This window comes from Eumetopias jubatus, unplaced genomic scaffold (genome assembly GCF_037043125.1).
Source record: "Eumetopias jubatus isolate StellerSeaLion01/CBP00866 unplaced genomic scaffold, mEumJub1_p1.0 scaffold_7, whole genome shotgun sequence".
NCBI classification, from domain to species: domain Eukaryota; kingdom Metazoa; phylum Chordata; class Mammalia; order Carnivora; family Otariidae; genus Eumetopias; species Eumetopias jubatus.
The window spans coordinates 64,695,087-64,721,241 of NW_028274813.1; the positions used below are offsets into that span (position 1 = coordinate 64,695,087).

Below are 26,155 nucleotides of genomic sequence, written 5' to 3' on the forward strand. Positions count from 1 at the left end.
TTGAAGGGAATATTTCTGGATCTTTCTACCCCAGTTTGTATGTGTGGTTACATGTATATACCTTCTTGGTATCAGAGTGCATTTGAAATCCAGTATGCTCAAAGGTAAGGTCTGTCTCCTTGGCAAGATAAAAAATATTATAGCACCTTATTAATGGGTACAAGATCTTCCTATTTACAAATTAACCCTGTAACAGGTCTACGTAATTGCTGTAGAAAGACATAAAAGCCACAGAGAACCTTTGAAGACTACCACCTGTTCAGAAGAGAGTGTCAGAAATGGGTCGTATTCGTCAGACGGACTGCTTGACTTAGTCCACACAGACCTGGGCACATTGAGTAGGCTCTGGCTTGCTGCACTTCAGGATTTTGCTCTCTTAACGTTGCCTTCAGAATTTGCCTCCCAACTTCCTGTTGAAGGTAAGGGGTTTGTAAAATATGTACATAATTCCTAGAGTGACAATCAGTAACTTTTCAAAATTTATCCTTTAGCAAGTAATGTTTAGCTGAAACATTTTCCCCGTAGTAATTTCCATTCATAGAATAAGGATGTGAGAATTGCTTCAGGGTAGATACCCTGAAGTTGATCTGCTAGGTAATAAGGCATGCACACCTTACCTCACAAGATACTGCCAAACTGCTCTCCAAGCAGTTGTAAAAATTTATATGCCCAACATATAACAGTACGTTTCTGTTTCACTAGATCTTCTACTATTGTATGTTGTCATACTTAATAAATTCTGTCCATTAGGTGGATATGAAATAGTTTTTCATTGTTTTATTTTGTTATTTAGTTGATTGAAAACCTTTTTTCATAGGTTTATGGGCTAAGTTTCTTCTTCCATCAATCATCTAGTCATAATCCTTGACCATTTTCTACTTGGTATTTGTCATGATTTTACTGATTTGTTAATCCCTTATCTAATTTTAGTATTCTTTTGTGATTGCATGTCTTCCAGGTCTATAGCTTATTCTTTTATCTCTCTAAAATTAGTGTAGTCAGTCGTTTATGGTCTGTGGTTTTGTGTAATACCTGATAAATTTTTTTTTTTTAATTTAAGATCATAAAGACCTAGAAGCATTACAGTTTTGTACTTTACAATTTGGGTTTTAGTGCATCTAGATTGTGTGTGGAATGGGATAGGCATCTAGTTTTGTAGTCAGTTATTAATCTGCATTTTATGGATTGGGTATTTGGTAGCCACTTTTATTCTTGATGTTATTCTAGATGCCTTTTTTTTTCTCTTTGATACGAATTTCAGGTCAGCCTGCCAACTTCTATTAGAATTTTAACTGGAATTATACACAGTGAGAGAGGAGTGTTTATTGTACTTTTCAGTAGCATCAAAATGGAAATAAACTGATTTATTGGCATAGTGTGTCAGCTACTAGTGAATGACAGATATAAATCAACATGAGTAAATCTCAAAAACATAAAATTAGGTGAAAAAAACACAAGTTCAAAAAAGTTACATAAAGATGGTGCCTGTTAAGTAAAGTTAAACACAAAATAAGAGCACATATTATTTATAACTACAAACATCTGTTGTGAAACATCTTTTATGAATACAGACATCTATCGTGGGAGTGAGTCACACTGACTTGAGGAAAGTGGTTATAGAATGAGGGATAAGAATTAATGATTGTTAACAAAGTTTTATAGAGTTTTTTGTTTTTTTTTTTAATAAGTAAGTGATTTAAGAAAGGCAAAATGTTAATGTTAATCGGGGCGCTTGGGTGGCTCAGTTGGTTAAGCGACTGCCTTCGGCTCAGGTCATGATCCTGGAGTCCCGGGATCGAGTCCCACATCGGGCTCCCTGCTCTGCAGGGAGTCTGCTTCTCCCTCTGACCCTCTTCCCTCTCATGCTTTCTATCTCTCATTCTCTCTCCCTCTCAAATAAATAAATAAAATCTTTAAAAAAAAAAATGTTAATGTTAATCTTATAAGTAGGTAAATGGGTATCAGTATTTGTTTCAAACACACATCGCATAAATTCCTTAAAGGAACTTTTGAGATGATGGGAACGGTCTGTTATCTTGTAACACCGAAGAGAGAAAATGCTGTGGGAGCTAATCTCTTTTATTCCTCCTGAAACTGCTTCTGCTTTTTTTGTAGGTGGTGCTTTCTACACAGCAGAGACTAGTGAAAATGCAAAATTGCATTATTACAACTCCTGGGCACTTATCCTGCATGCTACAGCATTGTGGCTTACCAGCACAGGCTTTGTTGTTGCTGACCCGGATGAAGGAGCATCTCATCTCTCAAGACCTGTAACACCAACTTCCATGTGTCAGGGTTCATCATCTGGGGCTACGGTAAAGTCCCCTGAGGATGTCTGCACTGATAGATTCCATCTTATTTTAGGTCAGTAAAAGAGCTAACAAGCTTCCAATCCTACAGAATTTTTCTTGAATTGTGCCTTACTGCCTATCAGCTCTTGGTGGTTATTATCTCATCTTTGTTAGGTGTTAGTGATAAACTTGATATAACTGAGTAAACTTGTATACATTTTATAAAATTGCAGATTTCATTAAGTCTGGAATCCCATTACAGGCTGGCTTCAGCATCATGTTGAATGAATTACAGAAATTATAAAACAATCCTAGTTTTTTCCACACAATTTTTAAAAGATTCATGTGGTGTCTATAAATTTTTTAAATTTCTTTCTCTCTATATTAAAAAATACCAATATACTGAGGGGGTCCACCTGCATGCACCACCCCCAACCTCCTATCTGTGTTCTTAAGGATTGCAAGGTTTAAGAAAGTCTACTCAAAGGTATAAAATTGCAAGCAAATATTTAAGGTCAAAGAGATGACATTTTAGGTTATGAAGTTTAACCCATTCTTTGGCTTTCCTGGAACTTCATTTTTAAAGGGAAATATCTTTCTAAAATAGTTTCTAGAATAAATGAAAGAAATATTTTTCATATTTTACCTAGTTCTTGGAAAACAACCCATTAGATCATTACCTATAAAAAAATTATTAATTAAATGAAATATAAGGGTTACAAAGATACGTGATTAAATTAAGTAAGGTTTATGGTTCACAGAACTTCTATTATTATTCCTTCTCAGGCCAGACATGACCACAATTTCCTGTATCCTTGGGTATATTAAAATTTTGTTTCCATTTGCCTTGAGACAAGAGCTTTTTAAAAACAAACTTAGAGAATGAAGGATGGCAGTTACTATGGGCATAAGCTATGCAATTTGACTATCTCAGTTCAAATTCTTTGTATACTCCATTGTAACTGACCTTGAGTAAATTAAATAACTTAAGCTCTGTGTGCTCATCTCCCTGTCAGAAAGAATGTTAATAATACCATGGAGCGTGGGACTCTTGATCTCAGGGTTTTAAGTTCGAGCCCCATGTTGGGGGTAAAGTTTACTTAAAAATCTTAAAAAAATAAAAAAGTACCTACTTCCTCAGGTATTGTGAGAATGAAACGAAATGGTATATGTAAAGATGCAGTGCTTGATCCATGATAATCACTCAGTAAGAATAAAGTAAGTAAGAATAAAGTTATGAAACTCTACATGTTGGGGCGTCTGGCTGGCTCAGTTGGTAGAGCATGTGACTCTTAATCTTAGGGTCATGAGTTCAAGCTCTGCGTGGGTCCTACTTTAAAAAAACTTATTTATTTATTTATTTATTTATTTATTTATTCTTAAGATTTTTTTATTTATTTAACAGAGACAGACAGCAAGAGAGGGAACACAAGCAGGGGGAGTGAGAGAGGGAGAAGCAGGCTTCCTGCCGAGCAGGGAACCCGATGCAGGGCTAGATCCCAGGACCCTGGGATCATGATCTGAGCTGAAGGCAGTCACTTAACCAACTGAGCCACCCAGGTGCCCCTAAAAGACTTGCTTTATTACTTAATTGTTTAGTCTTAAATTCATTGTGGTTTTTTACTTTACCTTTTTGCCAAGCTTATTTGTATATCTTATCTAAATATAAAATGGATTCCTTAACTTCATGAACTAAGAATCTCAAAGAAGCCTCCTCTTTTTCTGTTTTCTGCAGGGATCAGTGTGGAATTTCTCTGTTCCTTACGCTCAGATGCAACCATGGAAAGCATTACTGCTTGCTTACATGCATTACAGGCCCTTCTAGATGTTCCTTGGCCCAGATCTAAAATTGGCAGTGACCAGGTGATTTCTTATTTTTTTGTTAGGCTTCTGTAGTTTTCAAGGAACAGGAATAAAAACATGTTCAGGTTACTACAGCAAACAGAAAATGAACACAGAGAAGTAAAAGAAAACTAAACTGCTGCACGACTTGATCTCTCAGAACTGGAACGCTGTCAGGAACTGTGCAGACCCAGGAGCAGTAATGCCTCTGACTGCCGCTTTCTGTCTCTGCTTCTGCTGCACTGATTTCTGCTGCTAACCACTCAGTACCACCTCTTCAGTCGAACTTTCAGCAATGAGGGGAGGGCACTGTATTGAAGTGGCCAGTAGAGTAGCCACTAGTTACATGTAGAATTCCTTGATTTTCTGCTTCAGTGCACCCTGTTCTTTGTATACATCTGTATCTTCTATTCCATTTCCCCAAGAAAGAATCTACTTGGTTCATATAGTTATGTCTATTACAGAGTATTCCTATTGGCTGAGTTGTTCTTCCTGGTTTTTAAAGAGATTACTGGCTAGCCTATAGGTGGAGTCAGACACTAATATCTGACCCAGTTGTGACCATGATAATAGGATCACTATGAAAGTATGGCACTTCTTTAACATCTTTCCTAGGAGAAACTATGATTTTCTCTCTAGGTAGACTATAATTTAACCTGTTAACACTTTTGTTTATTAGGTTTAAATTACTAATCAGCGTCTTCCCTGACTGGGATTGTACTTGAATAAATTCTGAACTTTTTGTTCTTGTTTATTCTGTATATTAAAACAAGTACAGTAAAGACAGATTTACTCTATTATTTTCAAAGATGAAAGAAAGCCACCAGAGTAAGCATTAGAAAAGAAAAGCCGAAAAAGAGACTATTTGTCCAGTGTATTTTATTTTATTTTTTTAGGATTTTATTTGAGAAAGTGAGTGAGCACACACGAGTGGGGGGAGGGGCAGAGGGAGAGGGACAAGGAGACTCCCCGCTGAGCAGGGAGCCTGACATGGGGCTCGATTCCAGGACCCTGGGATCATGACCTGAGCCCAAGGCAGATGCTTAACTGAGCCCACAGAGGCGCCCCAGTGTATTTTATTCTTTAGAGGGATATCCATTTTATGCTTATTAACTTACCACTTTTTAATGTCTTCCTTCTCCATCAATCTTTGTTATTACTAGAAAACTTCAGTGCAGATCTGGAAGTCTGGATGGCAGTGCTTTTATTCTTTTAGCTAGGTTTCTCACCTTGCTTTGGAAGTTTCCCTTTCCATTTTCCCATTTTCAGGCCTTTGTGAAAACGATCTTTTGTCATGGTGCCATCTCCTGCAAGGTGGGACAAAAACCAATCTGGAGTCAATTTAAAGTGGAACAAGTGTTACCTAACTTTATTGTACATACACCTTTATTTTTTGTGAGCAATTTGTTAATATTCTCTTTTTGAACTTTTTCATGTCATTTAATATTGGTATTTTTAAAAAAGAAGTATGTGATTTCCAATAGTTTCCCCTAAATGTTTTCTATGATAGGACTTGGGCATCGAGTTGTTGAATGTACTACATCGAGTAATTTTGACCCGAGAATCACCTTCTATTCAATTGGCTTCACTTGAAGTGGTAAGACAGATTATCTGTGCAGCTCAGGAACATGTCAAGGAGAAAAGACGAAGTGCAGAAGGTGAATGTTAACCCATAATGCAAAATTAATCATATTACTATAATCACATTAATCAACATTACTTTTTTAAAGTATTCTTACATGTCTTTGTTGTTCTGATAATGTTTTGTGTGTAATAAAAATGAAACCTCTCTAGGTATGGTTTTAAGTCCTTTTATCCACCTCTACATGTTAGCTTGGATTTTGTTAGTAGCTAAGGTATTCCTTGGGAAAATGAGAATTTTAACAAAATCTGGAAGGGGAGAAAAAATCCTTTATACTGGTTAAGTACTTAAGTATAAGTGTTTACCAATGTACATGGAAGAACTACTGACAGGTTTTTTTTAAGTTTTCTTTATTTAAGTAATCCCTACACCCAACATTGGGGCTCGAACTCACAACCCAGAAATCAAGAGTTTTATGCTCCACCTATGGAGGCAGCCAAGTACCCCATAACTGCTGACTATTTTTTAATGACTTATGTTTTGCAAAGTGATTAAATTGCTTGTTTATAAGTCTAATTTGGTATTAATGAGTTTATCATTTAATATTACATTTGACTACATATACCAGAAAACTCAATCTGACAGTGGATTTAAAACACAAAGACTTGTTCTGTCATGTAAAAGAAGTCCCAGAGGCAGGCAGTCCTGAACAGGCATGGCAGTTTCTTAAAAAACATTAGGGACCTTGGTTCATATCTTTCTGCCCGCCATTATCGATACTTAAGAGTACAAGGTAGGCACTGGAGCTGGACCTATCAGGTTCACATTCTTTTTTTTTTTCTTTTTTTAAGATTTTATTTATTTGAGAGAGAGAGTGAGCACAGAGGGAAGAGCAGAGGGAGAAGGAGAAGCAGGAGAGCAAGGAGCCCGATGTGGGGCTCAATCCCAGGACCCTGGGATCATGACCTAAGCCAAAGGCAGACGCCCAACCGAGCCATCCAGGCTCCCCTCAGGTTCAGATTCTTAACAGCAAGGTGTTAACCGACAATATTTTAAAGCTGAGAGGGTTACCAAGGATTTCTTTTGATCTACTGCAATAGGTGGTCATAATAAAGACAATTCCTGTTACCTCCATGACTTTATCTTTCATTCTTTAACACCCAAGACTTCAGCCATTTATTTAAATGTTTTACCTACAACAGGGGCGCCTGGGTGGCTCAGTCGTTAAGCGTCTGCCTTCGGCTCAGGTCATGGTCCCAGGGTCCTGGGATCGAGTCCCACATCGGGCTCCCTGCTCAGTGGGAAGCCTGCTTCTCCCTCTCCCACTCCCCCTGCTTGTGTTCCCTCTCTCGCTGTCTCTCTCTCTCTGTCAATTAAATAAATAAAATCTTTTAAAAAAAATGTTTTACCTACAACAGAAATGGACTTAAATTGCCATCTACCCAAACCAAAGCAAACACGAAGTGTTTATTCAACACTGTTCTTTCTGTCTTTTAGTTGATGATGGGGCTGCCGAAAAGGAAACCCTGCCAGAGTTTGGAGAGGGAAAGGACACAGGAGGACTTGTGCCTGGGAAATCTTTGGTTTTTGCAACACTGGAATTGTGTGTATGCATTCTAGTTAGACAGCTTCCAGAACTAAATCCTAAATTGACAGGTAGCCCAGGAGTAAAAGCTACAAAGCCACAGGTGCTATCGGAAGATGGAAGTAGATTGGTGTCAGCTGCGTTAGTCATCCTCTCTGAACTTCCTGCTGTGTGCTCTCCCGAAGGTATGCTGTGGTATTTGACTGCTTCCCTTGACCTGAAAGGAGAGAAAAGGTTGTAGTAAATAAAGGAGATAATGGTTGCCAATCCTTTTCTCATTAAACTAATGCTGTCTCAAAGGTTTGGTGGGTAATCTTTTTAATCCTTTAAGATTAACATCACATTTTAGTAATTTGTTTTACTGAAAGGGTGAAGGTAAATAGATACCATGTACTATCAACAGATAATGCTCTTTTTTGGTTGACAGTATTTTTAACCTGTCAGTAGTAGTGATTTAGCTCTTGAGTATTTTTTGGTATAAAATACCTAATGGACTGTCCCTCTTTTGGTGATGACAGAGTTTGTCATCAGTTTGGAATCAAGTCCATACTTCTAATGGAGCATTTAAGGTTCCAGAGGGCTCTGCTGAGTCACTACCTCCTCCTGATTCCTTCTGTGTGAATCTTTAACCTAGGAACCTTCATGCTTATCCCTATTGTCCATGGTATTACTTGATCTGACGTGGCCCATCCCTTCTCTCCTTTTTAAAATTTTGCCTTTCTGGGGTGCCTGGGTGGCTCAGTCATTGAGCATCTGCCTTCGGCTCAGGTCATGATCCCGGGGTCCTGGGATCAGGCCCCACGGCAGGCTCCCTGCTCCGCGGGGGGCCTGCTTCTCCCTCTCCCACTCCCCCTGCTTGTGATCCGTCTCTCGCTGTGTCTCTCTCTGTCAAATAAATAAAATCTTAAAAAAATAAAATAAAATTTTGCCTTCATTTGAAGTTCATATCCAGGGGGTGCCTGGGTGGCTCAAGGCGTTAAGCGTCTGCCTTCGGCTTCAGTCATGATCCCAGGGTCCCGGGATCGAGCCCCACATTGGGCTCTCTGCTCAGCGGAAAGCCTGCTTCTCCCTCTCCCACTCCCCCTGCTTGTGTTCCCTCTCTCGCTGTCTCTCTCTGTCAAATAAATAAATAAATTCTTTAAAAAAGAAAAATGAAATTCATATCCAGGCCTATGTTATCTGTAAATGCTTCCTTAAAAACTCTAGCTCATAAAGAGTTGTTTTTTCATGTGTGCATGCATATATCAGTGCGTATAAGGTTGCTTCTATATGTAAATAGGTTTTATGCATCATATAGGGGCATTATCTGTAATTTGTTATTACATATCAAAAATATAAACATATATACAAACAAATATGTCTTGTTTCCAATGAAATACTGTATCCTTTAGGAAGTTTAGTACATAATAGATGCTCCATACTTAATAGATTTCTTACTTGATAAGCATATTTTTGCTTAAGCATGTCTTGACCAACATATGTGCTATCTTTTAACATGATTTTCAGCTTTGGTTTGAATTAAAACCTATATTCCTTATTCTCACATACTGCCTTGCAACAAGAATGGCAGAAAAAGTGATTAGTAGAAGATTTGGGACAAAAATACACCATGATAGTTTTGTTCAGTAACCTCTGGGAGCATTAAATTTACCATTTTAGTTTTAGTCTCTCATTTTAAACATAACTGACTTTTCAACTCCTTAGTGGCTATGAAATTTTTAATAATTTATACTGAATGGACTGCTACAAATTCCTTAGAAAAAAGTTTGATATAAAATAAATTCAAGTAGATAGTAGTAATGGTTGTCCAACATTGTGAATGTACTTAATGCCACTGAATTGTACACTTTCAAGTGGTTAAAATTGTAAATTTCGTGTTGTCTATATTTTATCACACTAAAAAATAAATAAAAATAAATTCACCATTTGTCAACTACCAAATAAATAAGACAGCAAAAGATACCAAAAATACTGTGACACAATTTAAATAACATTTTCAGTTATAACCAAAATTTAATGCAGTCTTAAAAATCTTAACACTACCTAAATTATCTTAATAGTTACAATCCTTTATGAAAAATGTCTTAAAAGCTAGAAAATTTTTGACATCTTACTCATTGATGATTTCTTTTTAGGAACTATATGTATATACTGAAACATAAAGTGTTTTTAAAAATGTGTCTTACAGGAAGCATCTCAATTCTCCCTACTATATTGTACCTTACAATTGGGGTGCTCAGAGAAACTGCTGTGAAGTTACCTGGGGGCCAGTTATCTCCAACTGTTGCAGCTTCCCTACAGGCTCTGAAAGGAATATTGTCTTCTCCCATGGCCAGAGCAGAAAAGAGTCACACTGCTTGGACTGACCTCCTCCGTAGTGCTTTAACAACAATACTTGACTGTTGGGATCCAGGTAATTAAGGCTGTTTGGAAGCAATTGTTTAGTTTGTTATAAAAAGCAAGAGGAACATTTTTTTACGAATAAGCTATTTAATTGATTGTATTTGGCATTCTCACCTAGTGGGGCCCATATTCACTGCATATGTGTTCAGAGAATATATATAAAGTAGATAGAAACATTTATGTTCTCGTTTTAGTATCTTTATTCTTTAATACAGTTAAATGACTGGCAGCCTGTATATTAAGTTGACAGTGAAAGACCTTCAATTATAATTTTAGTTTATGAATATAGTATGATCCATAACTAGCTGACAGAACCTTTTAATGCACATATAAAAAAGTGCATAAGTTATGCATTAAAAATCTAAAATAAAATTGTTGGGTTTATATCCTCATTCCACCACTTACTAGCTAACTCACTAGCTAAGTTACTCAACTTCTCTGAGCCTTAGTTTTCTCATTAACAAAATAAGGGTATCATGTTGCAGGAAATTGTTAGAGCAGTAACATAATATATGGAAAGCATATATTGATAGCCAGTATTATGTTCAGTATCCATTAAAATTTGTTTTTCTCTTATTACTGTTGTATAGTTTTCATTTTCAACATAATGTCATAGTGACTGTAAAAAGTCCTTAGACGTATTATAGATCATCCAAGCCTTCTTCTGTTTATAAATGTCACAGTTCACCATATTCTCATTCATATGGTGCAAAGGTTTCAATTGAATTCAGCATTTATTGACCACCTACTTTGTGCCAAAAGTTGAGTCTGGTGGAGTCTGGTATCTATAAATTGTTACATGATTAATATCATAAAGTACTCCTTGAAGGCAACAGTGATGTCTTAATTATCACCACATTTCTAAATATAGCAAAAGACTGATTAAAAAATGAGAGTAATCCACTCTGTTTGAGTGAATCAGGCAGAGTGTAACAGGTAGGGTTCTCTGGAAGCTCTTGCTGAAATGGTGTTTGGGGAGCAAGAAGTTTATTAAGGAACAACATCTGTGAAGGGAGTAGGGGAAAGTAGTATTGGCAGAAGAGGAAGTCGGACTCCAATGCAAGCCCCCAACAATTGGGAGCTCTGCAGATTGCCCATATGAGTGCTTCACATAGGCCTGTACTTTATCCTCAGATGTGGGCTACCACAGGAAGGATGTGATCTCAGTCAGGGCAACTCTAGCTGAGGCCAACCCTAAGGGAGCTAAGCTGACCATACTCCCGCAACTGGGTAGCACTTTCCCCCATGAAGGGGATCTCAGTGGTACAGCTCTATATCTACCACAAGAGGCTTCTCAGAAGAGTTGGTTTCGTATAGAATCAGAAAGCATTTTCCACATGGACATCATAGAAATGGGTTCTAGGCACATTTCGATTACGCACCTGTAGACCTAAATAATATGGTACATTTGGGGACAGCAAGTAGAATAATGAAAGGATGTGGGGTTAAAGGAAAAGGCGGAGGAGGGTGATGAATAGTGATTATTAAAGAGATGAAGTTGGATGGTACATGGGGCCAGATTATGGAGGGTTTGCATGGTTTGTAATTTGGACTGCTTTTAATAGGCATTTGGAATCACTAAAGGGTTTTAAGAAGGGAAGTGATAGGATTTGCATTTCTGAAGAATCACTGTGACAGCTATAGAAAAAAAATTCTTGAAGGTAAGATAGTAATGTAAGGATAAAGAGTAAAGTGTTAAAAATAAAATCTTAAGCATGTGTATTAACAGAATTTACTGATAGTTTGGTTTAGGAATTGAAGGAGTACATTGAGCACTCATAGTGCCATTAACAAATTCCAAAGTGAACCTTTTCAGGGGAATGTAATGAGCTGAGTTTGAAATGCCTTTCAGATAATCAAGTAGAGCATAATATGTAGAGGTCTGGAGTTCAAGTAATCCGAGCTAGAGATGATTTTAGACTATGTGTATTGGAGAGTTATCAGTGTAACCTATGGGATGGATAAAATCACCCAAATTGAGTTTATGGAGCAAGATGGAAGAGATGCAGGAGAGAATACAGTCACAGAAGCCAAGGAAAAGAGTTTTTTTAATGGTGAGAGCTTGGTCAGCAGTGTAAATGGAAGGTAAGGAAAGTAAGGATAGACTTCTGTCGATAAGAAGAAAAGAAAGCTGAAGGAAAGCATAGGGGCCAGGAATTTTTTTAAGATAAGACTCCAGCATGAATTTGTGCTTATGGGGAAAAAAAGGTGGAGATGAAATTGGAGTTGGAAATATTAGGGAGGGAAGCAATGTCCCCTTCTAAGCAGGAAGAAATAAAATTCATAGTACATTTAGAAGGATTAACCTTTGCCAGTGGGAGGGAAGAAAAGGAGGTAGAGATGGGAAGTAATAAGTGTAAGTTTTTATGATGAGAGTTACAAAGAGCTTGCCTCTTCCATCACACACCACAAATATGTTTTTTGTTGTTTATCAGAGAATGAGGTTAGGACAGTGGGGATTTAGACTAGCTACTGAGAGAAATTAAAGCAGGAGCTGATGATCACAGGGAAACCATTTTCTGTGTAACAAATTGCTTGAAAACTTAGCGATTTAAAACAACAAACTATTATCTGATAGTTTATGGGTCAGAAATTTGGAGCAGCATACATGGGTGGTTCTCACTCATGAGGTTACTGTTAAGATGTTGGCCAGGGCTGCAGCTAGAAGATCCATTTCCAAGATGACTCACTCATGGCTGTTGGAAAGAGTCTTCAGTCTCTTGCTGGCTATTAGCAGGAGGCTTTGCTTCCTCACCACAGAGGCCTCTCCGTGGGCCTAATGCTAAGGGAATGTTGCATTTATGCTAGGGTAAAAGAGGATAGGAAAAAGGAGAGTTTAGGGAGGGGTATGGGGAATAGGGAATTTTAGAAGAAATGGGGAAGAGGAACCCAGGAGAGCTTTATCCTACTGAAAATAAAAAGACATTTTTACTAAACAGACTAGCTGACTATGTTGCAGTTTCAAGTTGTCGTGAATGACTGAAAATAACAACTGTTTGGGAAGCAGTATAGCATCATGATTAACAGTATGCTCTCGAATAAAACTGTCTGCCTTACTAATTGTGTGACTTGGGCAAATGACTAAATTTCTGTTCCTCATCCATAAAATGGAAGAAATAAGCACCCATCTCATGGTGCTGTTATGTGGATTAAATATTTCATATATAAATAAAGTACTTACAATAATGCTGTCATCATTTTAAATGTTGACCCAAGTACCTTTTACTTTAAAATTATCCAAATTATTTTTATAAAATCCCATTCATTATAATATTTTGCTTTCATTACTGTTATTGTTTCATTATTATCTCTCAAGCCTCAGTTAAGATATTAATCTCCTTAAGGCTTTCTCTGACCACCCAGTGTAGCAACTCCTGGGTTGCTTTCTTTTATTTTCTTTTTTTTTTTTAAACTTCATTTACTTATTTGAGGTACCTGGGTGGCTTAGTCAGTTAGGTGTCTGACTCTTGATCTCTTTAGCTCAGGTCTTGATCTCAAGGTTGTGAGTTCATTTCCCACACTGGGCTCCAATGCTGGGTATGGAGCCTACTTATTTTAAAAAAAAAGGGGGGGCGCCTGAGTGGCTCAGTTGGTTAAGCAACTGCCTTCGGCTCAGGTCATGATCCTAGAGTCCTGGGATCGAGCCCCACATCGGGCTCCCTGCTCAGCAGGGAGTCTGCTTCTCCCTCTGACCCTCTTCCCTCTCATGCTATCTCTCATTCTCTCTCAAATAAATAAATAAAATCTTTTTTAAAAAAAGTTTATTATTTAAGAATCTTTGCACCCAACATGGGGCTCGAATTCACGACCCTGATATCAAGTGTCACATGCTCTACCAGCTGAGCCAGCCAGGAGCCCCAACTTTTATCTTTTAATGTATTTTTTATATTCATAGACCTTGTGACTAACTGAAATTAAATTCTTTACTTACTTCCTGGTGTACAGTATATCTTCTGTAACTTATATTCTCAGTGCCAGAAAGAATGCTCTTTCTTAAATATTTGTTGAATGAATGTTAGCAAAGCTATTATCTCGATCCCTGTATATCATTTCTTCATAAGTAGTAATCCATTCTTACACAGTTTCATGAGTCAAATTTGTCACCCCTTTTCCTTTTCAAATAAAATTGAGTTTTCACAGCAGGTTCATTAAAATTATTGAATGAGATTATGAAGGTAAATATGGGAGGAAATGAAGGAGAATTATATCTAATAGAAAATTCCTTCAGATAATTGTGGCCTGTACGGTATTTTCAGATTTTTTTCTACTGTTAAAAAGTGGTATATAGGGCGCCTGGGTGGCTCATTTGGTTGGGCGACTGCCTTCAGCTCAGGTCGTGATCCTGGAGTCCTGGGATCGAGTCCCACATCAGGCTCCCTGCTCAGCGGGGAGTCTGCTGCTCCCTCTGGCCCTCTTCCCTCTCGTGCTCTCTATCTCTCATTCTCTCTCTTTTTTTTAAAAAAAAAAGTGGTATATAGCAAAGCACTAAGGTATTTTCACTTGACACTTGTATTATCAAAATATGAATACCTTAATCTTAAAAAAGAAAAATCAGTTGTACATGCATTTCTGAGTTCCACAACAAAAATGATACTATAATAGCTAACACGTGTTGACCATATGTGCAACATGCTATTCAAATGCCTTACATGAATAACTCATTTAATCCTCATAACTTTATAAATGCAAGTACTGTTAATATTTCCATTTTATAAATGAGAAAACTAAAAATGAGGTTCAGTGTCCAAGGTCACACACCTAGTAAATGTATATTCCTAGTAAATATACATATATATTTACTGATGTCTACCTGTAAAGAATATAACTACTTTGGTAATTTTTGGTTGTAGAATTACCTACAGTGTACATTCTAAAACCTACAACATTTGCCAGGATTCTTAAAATCAGTCCATTAGTGTTTATTGTCTGTAACTGTTGTGTACACAAAAATTGTTGCTGTCAAACTAGAGGCATCTTCACACAGGTACATAAAACAAATACAGCAATCTTGGGATGTTTCTCATAGATCATTTCTCTTTAGTAGATGGAACACATCAAGAACTTGATGAAATCAGTCTACTTACTGCTATCACAGTATTTATTTTGTCTACCAGTCCAGAAGTTACTACCATCCCATGCCTTCAGAAGCGCTGTATTGAGAAATTTAAGGCTACTCTTGAGATAAAAGATCCTGTGGTAAGTGTCTTTAGTAGAGAGATGTTTGTAATAGGAATATGTTTAGGCTTTTCTAGAATTTTTCTTTGTGATTTTATTGGCTCCAACAAGAAGTACCAGACTAAATTTTTTATTTTTAGGTTTGGAGCAGTTTCTATTCTTAGGGTGACAAAGCCAAATAATAATGGTCTTACTCTTTGGCCCCAAGGGTAGAGCATAGTCGGAGGAAGATAAAGGAAATGTTTAAGAAACAAAAACCTTGATTTGAAATAGGGACATTTTTAAAATTGATATATCTCTAGAACTTACAAGGGACATTTAGTAAGATACTTTGTTTTTGTTTTTTTAAAGATTTTATTCACTCACTTATTTTAGAGAGAGCCTGCATGCAAGCGGGGGAGGGAGAGGGAGAAGCAGACTCCACATTGAGCGTGGAGCCCAGTCTTGTGACCCTGAGATCGTGATCTGAACCAAAATCAAGACTTGGACACTCAACTGACTGAACCACCCAGGCGCTCCTTAATAAGACACTTTGTAGCTTATTTGTAGTAGATTTCCTAAAAAAGGAAGACTTCACATGTCTTCAAGAATATGGTATGAAATAATGGGACCCATCCCAAAAACAGTACATACAAGTTAATCTCATTCCTTTATGACCCCTTCATTTGCTAAATTTGCATCCTGTTCCTTTATGCACTGCAGAATGAGTTGGTCTGAAAGACTTCATTAACAATTAGATTTGGGGGAAATCTGTCAATAATATCAAAAGGTTTTAAAACATTTCATCAAATAGTAGTAGGACTATATATAGGTCACTGTGAAAAATACTTAGTTATCCATTTAACCAGACGGACAGTTAAAGATAGATACATAGTTTAAAAAACCAACAAAACTTAGTTCTTTTAATAGAGAACATTTAGTTTTCCTTAGCTTAGTAATCAAAGACTTGATAAAGACAGCATGAAACATGGGAAATTATTTTGATAAAATGCAGAATCTTTATTTTCTAGGTAGATTATTTTAATAAGGCAAAGAAAAACCTTTTATAATCTTTTATCAGGAGCAGACCAATAATCCAAGAAAACTTTGTCCGTTTAACAGAGAGAAAACCAAATTCTAATTTTGTACCAGTGTATTTATGATATTAAAGCTCATTTTCTTTTTTATTTAAATGAATTTATGCTAATCTTAGCTTGACCATGAATAAAATTCCTTTCCCAAAATCCCTTTCCACAAACCTTCTACAACTTTCTTTGTACTTTCAGATCTTGTCCTCTGTTTTTCCCCTTTCCCATCCTGAAATAACCAGTCTCACTTTAGGACAAAATTAATTTCTTTTCCCGCAACAAAATTGCATCTGCATCCCTCATTCTTTCTCTTACTGAAAACACACATTCTACTTTACTAGGATACAGAGATGATTCTGTTATCGATCGATGGATCACAGCCGCTAACTCAGGAAACAAGTGGTTAAGCCCTGGCACGCTGCTGAGGTCAACTGCTCCATCCCTAGGAATCCCAAGGGGGCTGGACAAATCAAATGCATAGCTCCTGGCTGGGTTTGCCAACACTGTTACCAAACAAACTCAGATAAACTAATTGCAGGAGAAGCCAATCACTCAAGAGACAAGGGTTTGGAAAAGAGAACTGGAGAGCTTTATTTGGGGGGCCAGCAGCCAGGGGAGGTGGCTCAAGCCTTAACAGCTGATCTCTCTGCCAGCAAATGCATACCTAGAGTTTGATAGGGAAAGGTTTGGGGGATTCATGCAAGAGCAGGCAGCACTGATCATGGGAAGGGGTCAGTATGTGTTCAGCAAATGATCATGGGCAGGGAAGGGTATGGGATGTGGTCTTCTAGACATTCCGTTGCTATCAGGGCTTTTCTGGCCTGGTAGTTGGAATGTTCAGGTCATTGCAAAATGTCTTCCATCAATGCCTCAAGAAAGTATGATAAGAAAGAACAACAGTGGTTTTCAGATAGGGCCTGAGTTAAGCAGTCTTGTCTGTTTCTGGTCTTAACTGTTAGGGCCTGTAGTTGAGCTAGAGGGCTTGCTGACAAGTACTTCTAGTAGTTTAATTACATACATGAAAATTTTTAACCCTTAGAAACCTTAATTTCTTTTTTTAAGATTTATTTATTTACTTTTAAGATTTTATTTATTTGAGAGGCAGAGCATGAACGGGGGCTGGGGGCAGAAGGCAAGGGACAAGCAGACTCCGCTTAGCAGGGAGCCCCACACAGGGCTCAGTCCCAGGACCCTGGGATCACAACCTGAGCCAAAGGAAGACACTTAACCAACTGAGCCACCCAGGCACCCCTTATTTATTTATTTTAGAGAGAGAGAGTGTGCGGTGGGGGGAGGGGGGCAGACGGAGAGAGAGTCTCATGCAGACTGTGCACCAAGCATGGAGCCTCACCCAGGACTCAATCCCATGACCCTGAGATCATGAACTGAGCCGAAACCAAGAATCAGACCTTCAACCGACTGCACCACCCAGGCGCCCCAGAAACCTTAATTTGTAATGGAAAACTGTGAACTGTTAAACCAACATTCTTGAGATTGACAAATTTATGAATACATTTTGCAATTTCTAAAAATATATTCTTCTTCAGTATATTTTGTGGTAGGGAACCAAACATGTTTACTAACAGACCCAGCTATCTTAAGTTTCTTGGTAGTAAACCAAAAATAGATAAACCTATGTTCAGTAATTACTGTTTCAGTTTTTATTTTTTATTTTATTTGGCAATGATCCAGATATTCAGTGAATATCCATCTTTCAACTTATCTCAGTATAATTTTAAGGTTTCAAGTTACCAAAAAGATTTTTGGAAACTATTTTTAAGTAAACACACAGATGCAGGCAGACCAGGTCTGAGGACCCACCAAAAGGTCCTTGGCTTTTTGCAGGATGAAAATCAAACGCAAGCCAAAAGGAAAAGTGAGCAGAATTATTGAAGATGTGAGCAGATACACAGAGCATCTGGGAGACTCAGAAAGGAAGAGGAGGGGCACCTGAGTGGCTCAGTCAGTTGGGCGTCTGCCTTTGGCTCAGGTCTGCTTCTCCCTCTGCCCCTCCCCCCCACTTGTGCTCTCTCTTGCTCTCTCTGTCTGAAATACATAAATAAAATCTTTTAAAAAAAAGAAGAAAGGAAAAGGAACATGAGTCTCATCCTTGTTAGGGGATCAGTTTTATTGAGGATGGTGGTTTGTTGTATGTGTCCTCTGACACATCCAGGAACTGGTCAAACAAGGATTGAGTGCTCGGGTATCTTCCATAAGTTACTTATGCCCTCAAGTCAGGGGTCTTGGCATCAAAGTTTTTAGAATCAGTGGTCTTGGAGAACATTCATGACATTTGTGATGGCCCTGCCTGGTCACTCCTTCGATGTTCTCAAGCAAAGAGCTTTCATTTTAAAGTTTGAGCCATGAGATAGGTATGATGATGAAACCTCATTAGCTGATTAAAGAGCAGTTGGATCCAGGGTGCCTGGATGGCTCAGTTGGTTAAGCGGCTGCCTTCAGCTCAGGTCATGATCCCAGGGTCCTAGGATTGAGTCCCGCATCAGGCTCCCTGCTCAGCAGAGAGCCTGCTTCTCCCTCTCCCTCTGCCTGCCTCTCTGCCTACTTGTGCTATCTCTGTCAAATAAATAAATAAAATCTTAAAAAAAAAAAAGAGCAGTTGGATCCAGATTGTGTTTCTAAAGTTTTTATTTAAATTCCCATTAACATACAGTGTTCTATTAGCTTCAGGTGTACAATATAGTGACTCGACAATTCTATACATTACTCAGTGCTCATGACAAGTGTATTCTTTTTTTTTTTTAAGAGTTTATTTATTTAGGTGCACCTGGGTGGCTCAATTGGTTAAGCAACTGCCTTCGACTCAGGTCATGATCCTAGAGTCTCAGGATCGAGTCCCACATCAGGCTCCCTCCTCAGTGGGAAGTCTGCCTCTCCTGATCTTACCTCCTCTCATGCACTCCATCTCTCACTCTCTCTCTCTAATAAGTAAATAAAATCTTAAAAAAAAAAAGATCTTATTTATTTGAGAGAGAGAGTGAGAGCAGGAGCAGGGGGCAGACAGAGGGAGAGGGAGAAGCAGACTCCCCACCGAGCAGGGAGCCTGATGCAGGGCTCAATTCCAGGACCCTGGGATCATGACCTGAGCCGAAGGCAGATGCTTAACTGACTGAGCCACCCAGGCGCCCAGCAAGTGTATTCTTTAATCCCCTTCATCTATTTCACCCATCCTCCCATCCACCTCCCCTCTGTTAACTATCGGTTTGTTCTTTATAGTTAAGTCTGTTTCTTGGTTTGCCTCCCTGTTTCTCTTTTTCCCCTTTGCTTGTTTTGTTTCTTAAATTCCACATATGAATAAAATCATATGGTACTGTCTTTAACTTATTTCACTCAGCATAATACTCTCTAGCTGTACCCATGTCATGTCAAATGGCAAGATTTCATTCTTTTTTATGGCTGAGTAACATTCCATTGTATAGTAGTTCTTTTTTTTCTTAAAGTAGGCTCCACTCCCAGCATGGAACCCACTGTGGGGCTTGAACTCACAACCCTTAGATAAAACCTGAGCTGAGATCGAGTCAGATGCTTAACTGGCTGAACCACCGAAGCACCCCTCTCTTTATTTATTTATTTATTTTAATTTTGATTTATTTGTCAGAGAGCACAAGCAGTGGGAAAGGCAGAGGCAGAGGGAGAAGCAGGCTCCCCAGTGAGCAGGGAGCCCTATGCAGGACTTGATCCCAGGACCCTAGGATCGTGGCCTGAGCGGAAGGCAGAGGCTTAACCTGCTGAGCCACCCAGGGGCCCCTATCCCTCCCTTTAAAAAAAAAAAAAGCCTCTTCTTTTTTTTTTCTTCAGTCTTAGGAATTAGGAATAATCTAGATAACAGTTCCTAGAGAATACTTGGTAAAACATTTACATCTCAAAGGCACAGGAAAGAATGCAAGTTCCTTCAGAAAGGACTTTTGTTCCCTTTGGCCTGGATTTTTAACAATACTTACAAGCCTTTTGAGATAAAAAGGGAAGGTTTTAGGATTGGTAAAAAGGATAGGTGGATTTTGAATTGTTTCTGGAGCCTCATTTCTGTTTTTGAAAAGATCTGTAAAATAAGGATAGTTGCTAGAGGGAACACAAGCAGGGGGAGTGAGAAGCAGGCTTCCCGATGAGCAGGGAGCCCGATGCGGGACTCGATCCCAGGACCCTGGGATCATGACCTGAGCCAAAGGCAGATACTTAACGACTGAGCCACCCAGGCACCCCGGACTGTTGCTTTTAATTCCTCGAAGAATTGGTTTGCAACTGGAAAGACTTCATAGGTCGACCCACCTGTATAACTACATTATCTTCAATTTGCTTCTTTGTATCTGGGAGATTGTCAACTAAGATGGAAATCAAAAAGATTACTATGTTTTCGATTTAGAGTTGTGTGTCTTGGAACATTTTAGTAGGTACAAAGTTTCATTTTAGCTTAATGAAGGAATCCTCAAAAACATTCCCATCAGGCTCTGAAAATCAGCTTCTAATTTGGCCAACTTTTGCCCATAGACTTACCTTGGTAATAGAGTTACTTGAGTTCCCTTGAACTCAAGAGGCATCCTCAAAGAGGATGCAAAAGATGTTTTATTTTCCTCATTCTACTTGTTACTACAGACAGAGATCTGGGAGAGTGGACTCTTGTAAGGATTATCATTCTTTGCTGGCTTCTGCCAGTTTCCCCAGGATCCCATGTGCAGTCCTGAATGGGATTTATGTACAGAGTGTAGCTCCAGTATCTACCAGAATTTGGTGATTTTTCCATTAATTTTAATTTTAGTTTCCTTTGTCTATTTAAAGAATAATAGCAGTGTACCAGAAATTCCCTCAGAATCTTGTCAGCTCTGGGAGAGACCCTTATGAGGCCTTCTTCCAAGGTAGATATGGAGGCATTTCAATTGGTGTTGAAGGATTTGCACAAAACCTTTGAGAACAGTCTTTTTTCCAGTATCCCAGTTAATTAGAAATGAGACACCAATTTCTGGGCCAGTGTTTTGATGATCGGCCCCCAGAGGGCTGCAATGCAGGAGGTATTGTTATAGATACCATTTGTGTCTGATTTTTTATTCCCTTTTGCAATGAAACTTTCAGTGAGGCTATTGTGGAATCTTAAAGCCTTTTGGAAGCTTCTGCATAACAATTAAAATAGGTATCCCATTCTCTTTGTTTGATTTGAGAACCTTTGCTTTTAAATGCACTTCTTAAAAAAGTGACCTTGCTTAATTGGCACTTTCTCCCTAATGGCCATTGTAATTCTAGGTTGCCTTTAGTAAGATTTTGCCATTCTTGTAGGTCTTTATAGCTACAGAGACTATAGTTTGTAGACATAAAATAAACAGGTGTGCCAGAAGGTGGGGTGCTCAACTTTTTGGAATTTAAGGATCCTATTTCTTTAAATATTTGGGTCTCTCAGAGCCAAACTAATCCCTAAGAGGGATGTGCTGCTGGGTTGGGGATTGCACGGTGTTTTACCATGTACTTCGTTGCCTGGACTTTTTCTTGAGGTTGGTAGGTAATCTGTGTCAGTCTAACCCACTCTGTGACCCATTTATCCTAGATAGGAGTCCTAGAGTCAGGTAGCAAGCACTCTAACAGCTTTTATGTACTCTACCAGTGCCCACCAATTTTGCAGCTTTCTGGCTTCCTAGATTTCTGCCTGCACTAGCCTTTACTTCATGTGCACATCAACATACAAGGAGTGACCAAAGAGATGTTACTGCAGACTGGCCAGTAGAAGGCCTTGTATAAAACACCAGCAAATCCCAATGTGGATGTGGGGGCTGGGGAAAGAACTGAACCAACAGACCCCAACAAATAGGGACTGTAGACTAGGATTCCAAACAAATGGAGAACTGCCGACGGAACCACCAGTCCACATCTGTGTTTCTCCTTTAACTCCCAAAGCCTTCAGAAGTTTCCTTCAGACCCCAGCACTGCCACCAAATCTGTCAAGGAACAAAATTCAACTGAGTAAATTTTAAAGATCTTATTGGCTTGAAAAACAAACTGAGGGTTCTAGAGGGGAGGGGGTGGGGGGATGGGTTAGCCTGGTGATGGGTATTAAAGAGGGCACGTACTGCATGGAGCGCTGGGTGTTATACACAAACAATGAATCATGGAACACTACATCAAAAACTAATGATGTTGGGTGCCTGGGTGGCTCAGTTGGTTAAGCGACTGCCTTCAGCTCAGGTCATGATCCTGGAGTCCTGGGATCGAGTCCCGCATCGGGCTCCCTGCTCAGCAGGGAGTCTGCTTCTCCCTCTGACCCTCTTCCCTCTCGTGCTCTCTATCTCTCATTCTTTCTCTCTCAAATAAATAAATAAAATCTTGAAAAAAAAAAACTAATGATGTAATGTATGGTGATTAACATAACAATAAAAATTAAAAAAAGATCTTATTGGCTTTATTCAGCGATTCATGAATTGGGCAGCATCCCATATACCAAATAGAAAAGAGCTCTGAAGAGCTGTACAAAATCAAAGATTTATAGACAGAGGAAGGACAAGGAAGTTACTAGCAAAGAGTGGATTGTTTTGGGCAAAGCTACCTTCCTTAGGGGGATAGCTGGGGTCTGTCAGGCAGATTACCTCACTCTTGCTGACCAGGTAATTCCAGATTGACTGGTTTAAGATTCCAGTCCTGGGAGAGGTTGAAACTGTAATTAAGTTAGGTATTGAGTCTTGGTTTGGTAACATGGGCTTCGCCCAGGTGACTCCATTTTGCTCTGTTGTCCCTCTTTTTTTTTTTTTTTAAGATTTTATTTATCTGACAGAGAGACACAGTGAGAGAGGGAACACAAGCAGGGGGAGTGGGAGTGGGAGAGGGAGAAGCAGGCTTCCCGCGGAGCAGGGAGCCCGATGTGGGGCTCGATCCCAGGTCCCCGGGATCATGACCTGAGCCGAAGGCGGACGCTTAACGACTGAGCCACCCAGGCACCCCTGTTGTCCCTCTTTTAACACCCGTTAGCACTTGGATTTCCACAATTAAAGATAAATTAGAAATAAATTTAAATGCCTTTTTTAGAGACTTTTCTTTAAAAAAAGGTTTTAATTCACAATTTTTATTTCCTTTTCAAATTTATGTTACAGTCTGCGTGTTAATATAAATTTATATTTACAGTTTATACTATTTTTGTTTCTTACCTAATTAGGTACAAATCAAGACCTATCAGCTCCTACTTTCCATTTTTCAGTATCCAAATCCAGCTGTTTCCTACCCGTACATTTACTCTTTGGTATCCCCTATTGTGGAAAAACTACAGGAAATAGACAAGAGAAAGCCTGAAGACACTACTGAGCTTCAGATCTTTCAAGAAGGCATAAAGGTCTTGGAAGCACTGGTAGCCATTGCAGAAGAACAGCACCGTAAGTGTCAGCACTAAATTCATACTAAGTAAGAATCTGTCCCAAATCAGAAATTTAATGTTATTTTAAATGTAAAACATTCAGTTGGTCACTTAACATTATATTTCCACATTCACTGAAAGGTAAGTGTTGTTAATTCCAAATATTGATATTATTTAGTGTTAATTTGAGAGGAGAGATTAGAAGGATCCTTTTTAGTGGGGAAAAATTTGTACAGATAAGTGAGTTTACAACTTTATATATTAAACACAACCTTCAACCCAGGACTTACATCATTTATTTACTTAACAGGTTCTCAGCTGGTGGCCTGTCTTCTGCCCATCCTCATTTCCTTCCTTTTGGATGATAATGCTCTGGGATCAGCAACTTCCGTAATGAAAAATTTACATGACTTTGCTTTGCAAAATCTCATGCAGATTGGGCCTCAGTATTCATCAGTTTTTAAAAATGTAATGGCTTCTTCTCCAGCCCTGAAAGCCCGCCTTGAGGCTGCTATCAAGGGCAATCAGGAAAATGTCAAAGTCAAGATACCAACATCTAAACATACCAAGAACCCTGGAAAGAATGCAAGCATCCAATTAAAGACCAATTTCCTCTGATTTTTTTGTTTTAATAGTAAGCACCTTAATAAAATACTTGATTATTTCCTTCTCTTTGGGGACAAAAGTGACATTTTAGACACAAGTGCACTTGGAGGTCTGGTTGATTGTCTTAAATAGCTGTGACTTTTCGAAGTAATATCAAACTTAACATTTTTTGTGGGTTTTTATTTTTTTTTCAATTTAATAAAACCACAGAGCTCTTGCCAGGAATTTCAAGAAAGTGCTAAAGAAGTAAACTCACTGAACAATCCATTGCTTTAGAAATGAAATGGATTTCTTCTGACAGTCCATACACACACGGTATACTTAATACTTTGGTAGATATAGATTTGACTTTAAATTATCTGCATTTATATTGTATCCCAATTGCTAATTTAAAATTCTGCCTTATTCAGTAATTATATTAGACTTTCTTGGACTTCTCAAACAACATAAATGATTGGAAACATATTTAGGAAACTTGGTTCAGAATTATCCAATATATAGTAGTACAAGTTAATTACAGCCCTACAGTGTGACTTAAGATCTGGTGTCTATAAATATCATGGCTTTTCACCACCTTTTGGTTTGGTTTGTATTGGGTTCACAAAATGGAAATTTTACTTATTTTAAATAGAATAGGGCATCTCCACTTCAGTTTCTCACATGGATTTTGTTACCCCTGCTCCTGTCAAGTTTGTTTATTTTCATTTATGACAGACATTCATATTAATGAGTTTAATACAGATTCATATCTATATTTAGGTCAACTATGGGTTTATATAAAACAACAAATTTAGATCAACGAAGGCAGTATGTTTTTTTTATCATGAAACATATTTTAATATAGAAAAAATCTAATGATAGAGTCGTATTGGTTGAAAAAATATTTTTTAACTGCTGGTAATCACTGACTCTCCTTCCACTTCAGTGTTATATGTATTAATCAAGCACTATGTCACAACATAGCATTTCCCTGTTAAAAAATTAAAAACTGGAGTGATGGGGCATGTTCAGAATTGAGAAAACACTTTGAGTCAAGCAGGAACAATGTGATGTACTCTATTTTATTATGTTTGTATATAAATACTCTTGTAAATTGTTCAAAATGAAAACACTTGACAAAATCTAACACTACAATCAGTTTTTTTTAATTTACATAAATAAAGCTAATTTTCCTTATCATTCTTGTATTTGAGATTATTTTGCCCACCAAATATGGCTGGTTAGTCTCACAGATTCCAGAAAATCAATTCTATGGAGCAAATAATATCCCTTCTATGTAACTTTGCATTTTTCTCAGAGGATCCCATTCTTTGGAGCATTCTTTGCAATGGTTTGGATTCGCTGTCTTCGTAATTGTCTCTTCTTAATTGTCGCTTCTGTTTGCTTCACCTGAATTCCCTTCTCTCTATTGTATCTGGCAGACTCTCATTCCTTGTAAGCTTGGTTTAAATGTCACTTCCCCTTGTTAACTCTCCATAACACTTCTTGCCCTCCTCTTACACTAAGCAATTTTTTTTTTTTTTAAGATTTTCTTTATTTGTGAGAGAGAGCGCGCGTGAGCACAAGCAGGGGGAGCTGCAGGCAGAGGGAAAGGACCCTCGGATCCCGACTTCAGCCAAAGGCAGACAGCTTAACTACTGAGCCCCAGGCGTCCCTACAGGTGTTCCTACACCAAAAAAACTTTAACTGCTTCCTCACCAGTGTCCCTGGAGTGCTTTACACATTCTATGCATGGAACATCACACTGCATTTCAGTATCTCCCTTTTAGACCACCTTCTCAGGGAGGAATTTTTGTCTCATAACTGCCTTTTGTGGCATCAACTAAATACTTAAATCACTGTTGAACTGCACTGATACAGGATGGATTTGAGCTCAGCAATCTCCTTTGTCAAGGCAAATGGGTGGTTCTTAGGATACAATTTACTGACTTTTGAGTTCTTTTGTCCGTTTGTTTCATTTAGTTCATTCTTAAACATTAAGATGTCTACTCATCATTTAGTGATATAGTTTCCTGAATTGTTTGGGTTAGAAGTGTTACCTGAATGTCAGTAGTTAATGAAAAAATATGTCCAGTGTCACGGAATTAAGTACTTTGAGTTCGGCACTATCCTATAGTCTTTTTCTTAAATGTATCACCTTGTTGGGGCGCCTGGGTGGCTCAGTCGTTAAGCGTCTGCCTTCGGCTCGGGTCATGATCCCAGGGCCCTGGGATCAAGCCCCGCATCGGGCTCCCTGCTGCGCGGGAAGCCTGCTTCTCCCTCCCT

At 38.5% G+C, this 26,155-nt stretch overlaps 1 protein-coding gene across 4 annotated transcripts in view; it reads left to right on the forward strand.

Moving 5' to 3' along the window:
* The window catches only part of HEATR5A (HEAT repeat containing 5A), a 109,452-nt gene extending 84,409 nt beyond the window's left edge, over positions 1–25,043 (forward strand). For 2 of the 4 annotated variants that reach the window (XM_028114879.2, XM_028114881.2), the window contains 9 exons: positions 197–419; positions 2,116–2,364; positions 4,027–4,154; positions 5,644–5,791; positions 7,213–7,485; positions 9,489–9,713; positions 14,745–14,899; positions 23,090–23,303; positions 23,595–25,043. In XM_028114879.2, coding sequence (XP_027970680.1) covers positions 197–419; positions 2,116–2,364; positions 4,027–4,154; positions 5,644–5,791; positions 7,213–7,485; positions 9,489–9,713; positions 14,745–14,899; positions 23,090–23,303; positions 23,595–23,902 — 1,923 coding nt within the window. In that variant the 3' untranslated portion in view covers positions 23,903–25,043. Of the gene's footprint in view, positions 1–196; positions 420–2,115; positions 2,365–4,026; positions 4,155–5,643; positions 5,792–7,212; positions 7,486–9,488; positions 9,714–14,744; positions 14,900–23,089; positions 23,304–23,594 lie in introns of those variants that run through there. The other 2 variants (XM_028114880.2, XM_088024648.1) reach the window with 2 other exon arrangements.
* Positions 25,044–26,155: the final 1,112 nt, after the last annotated feature.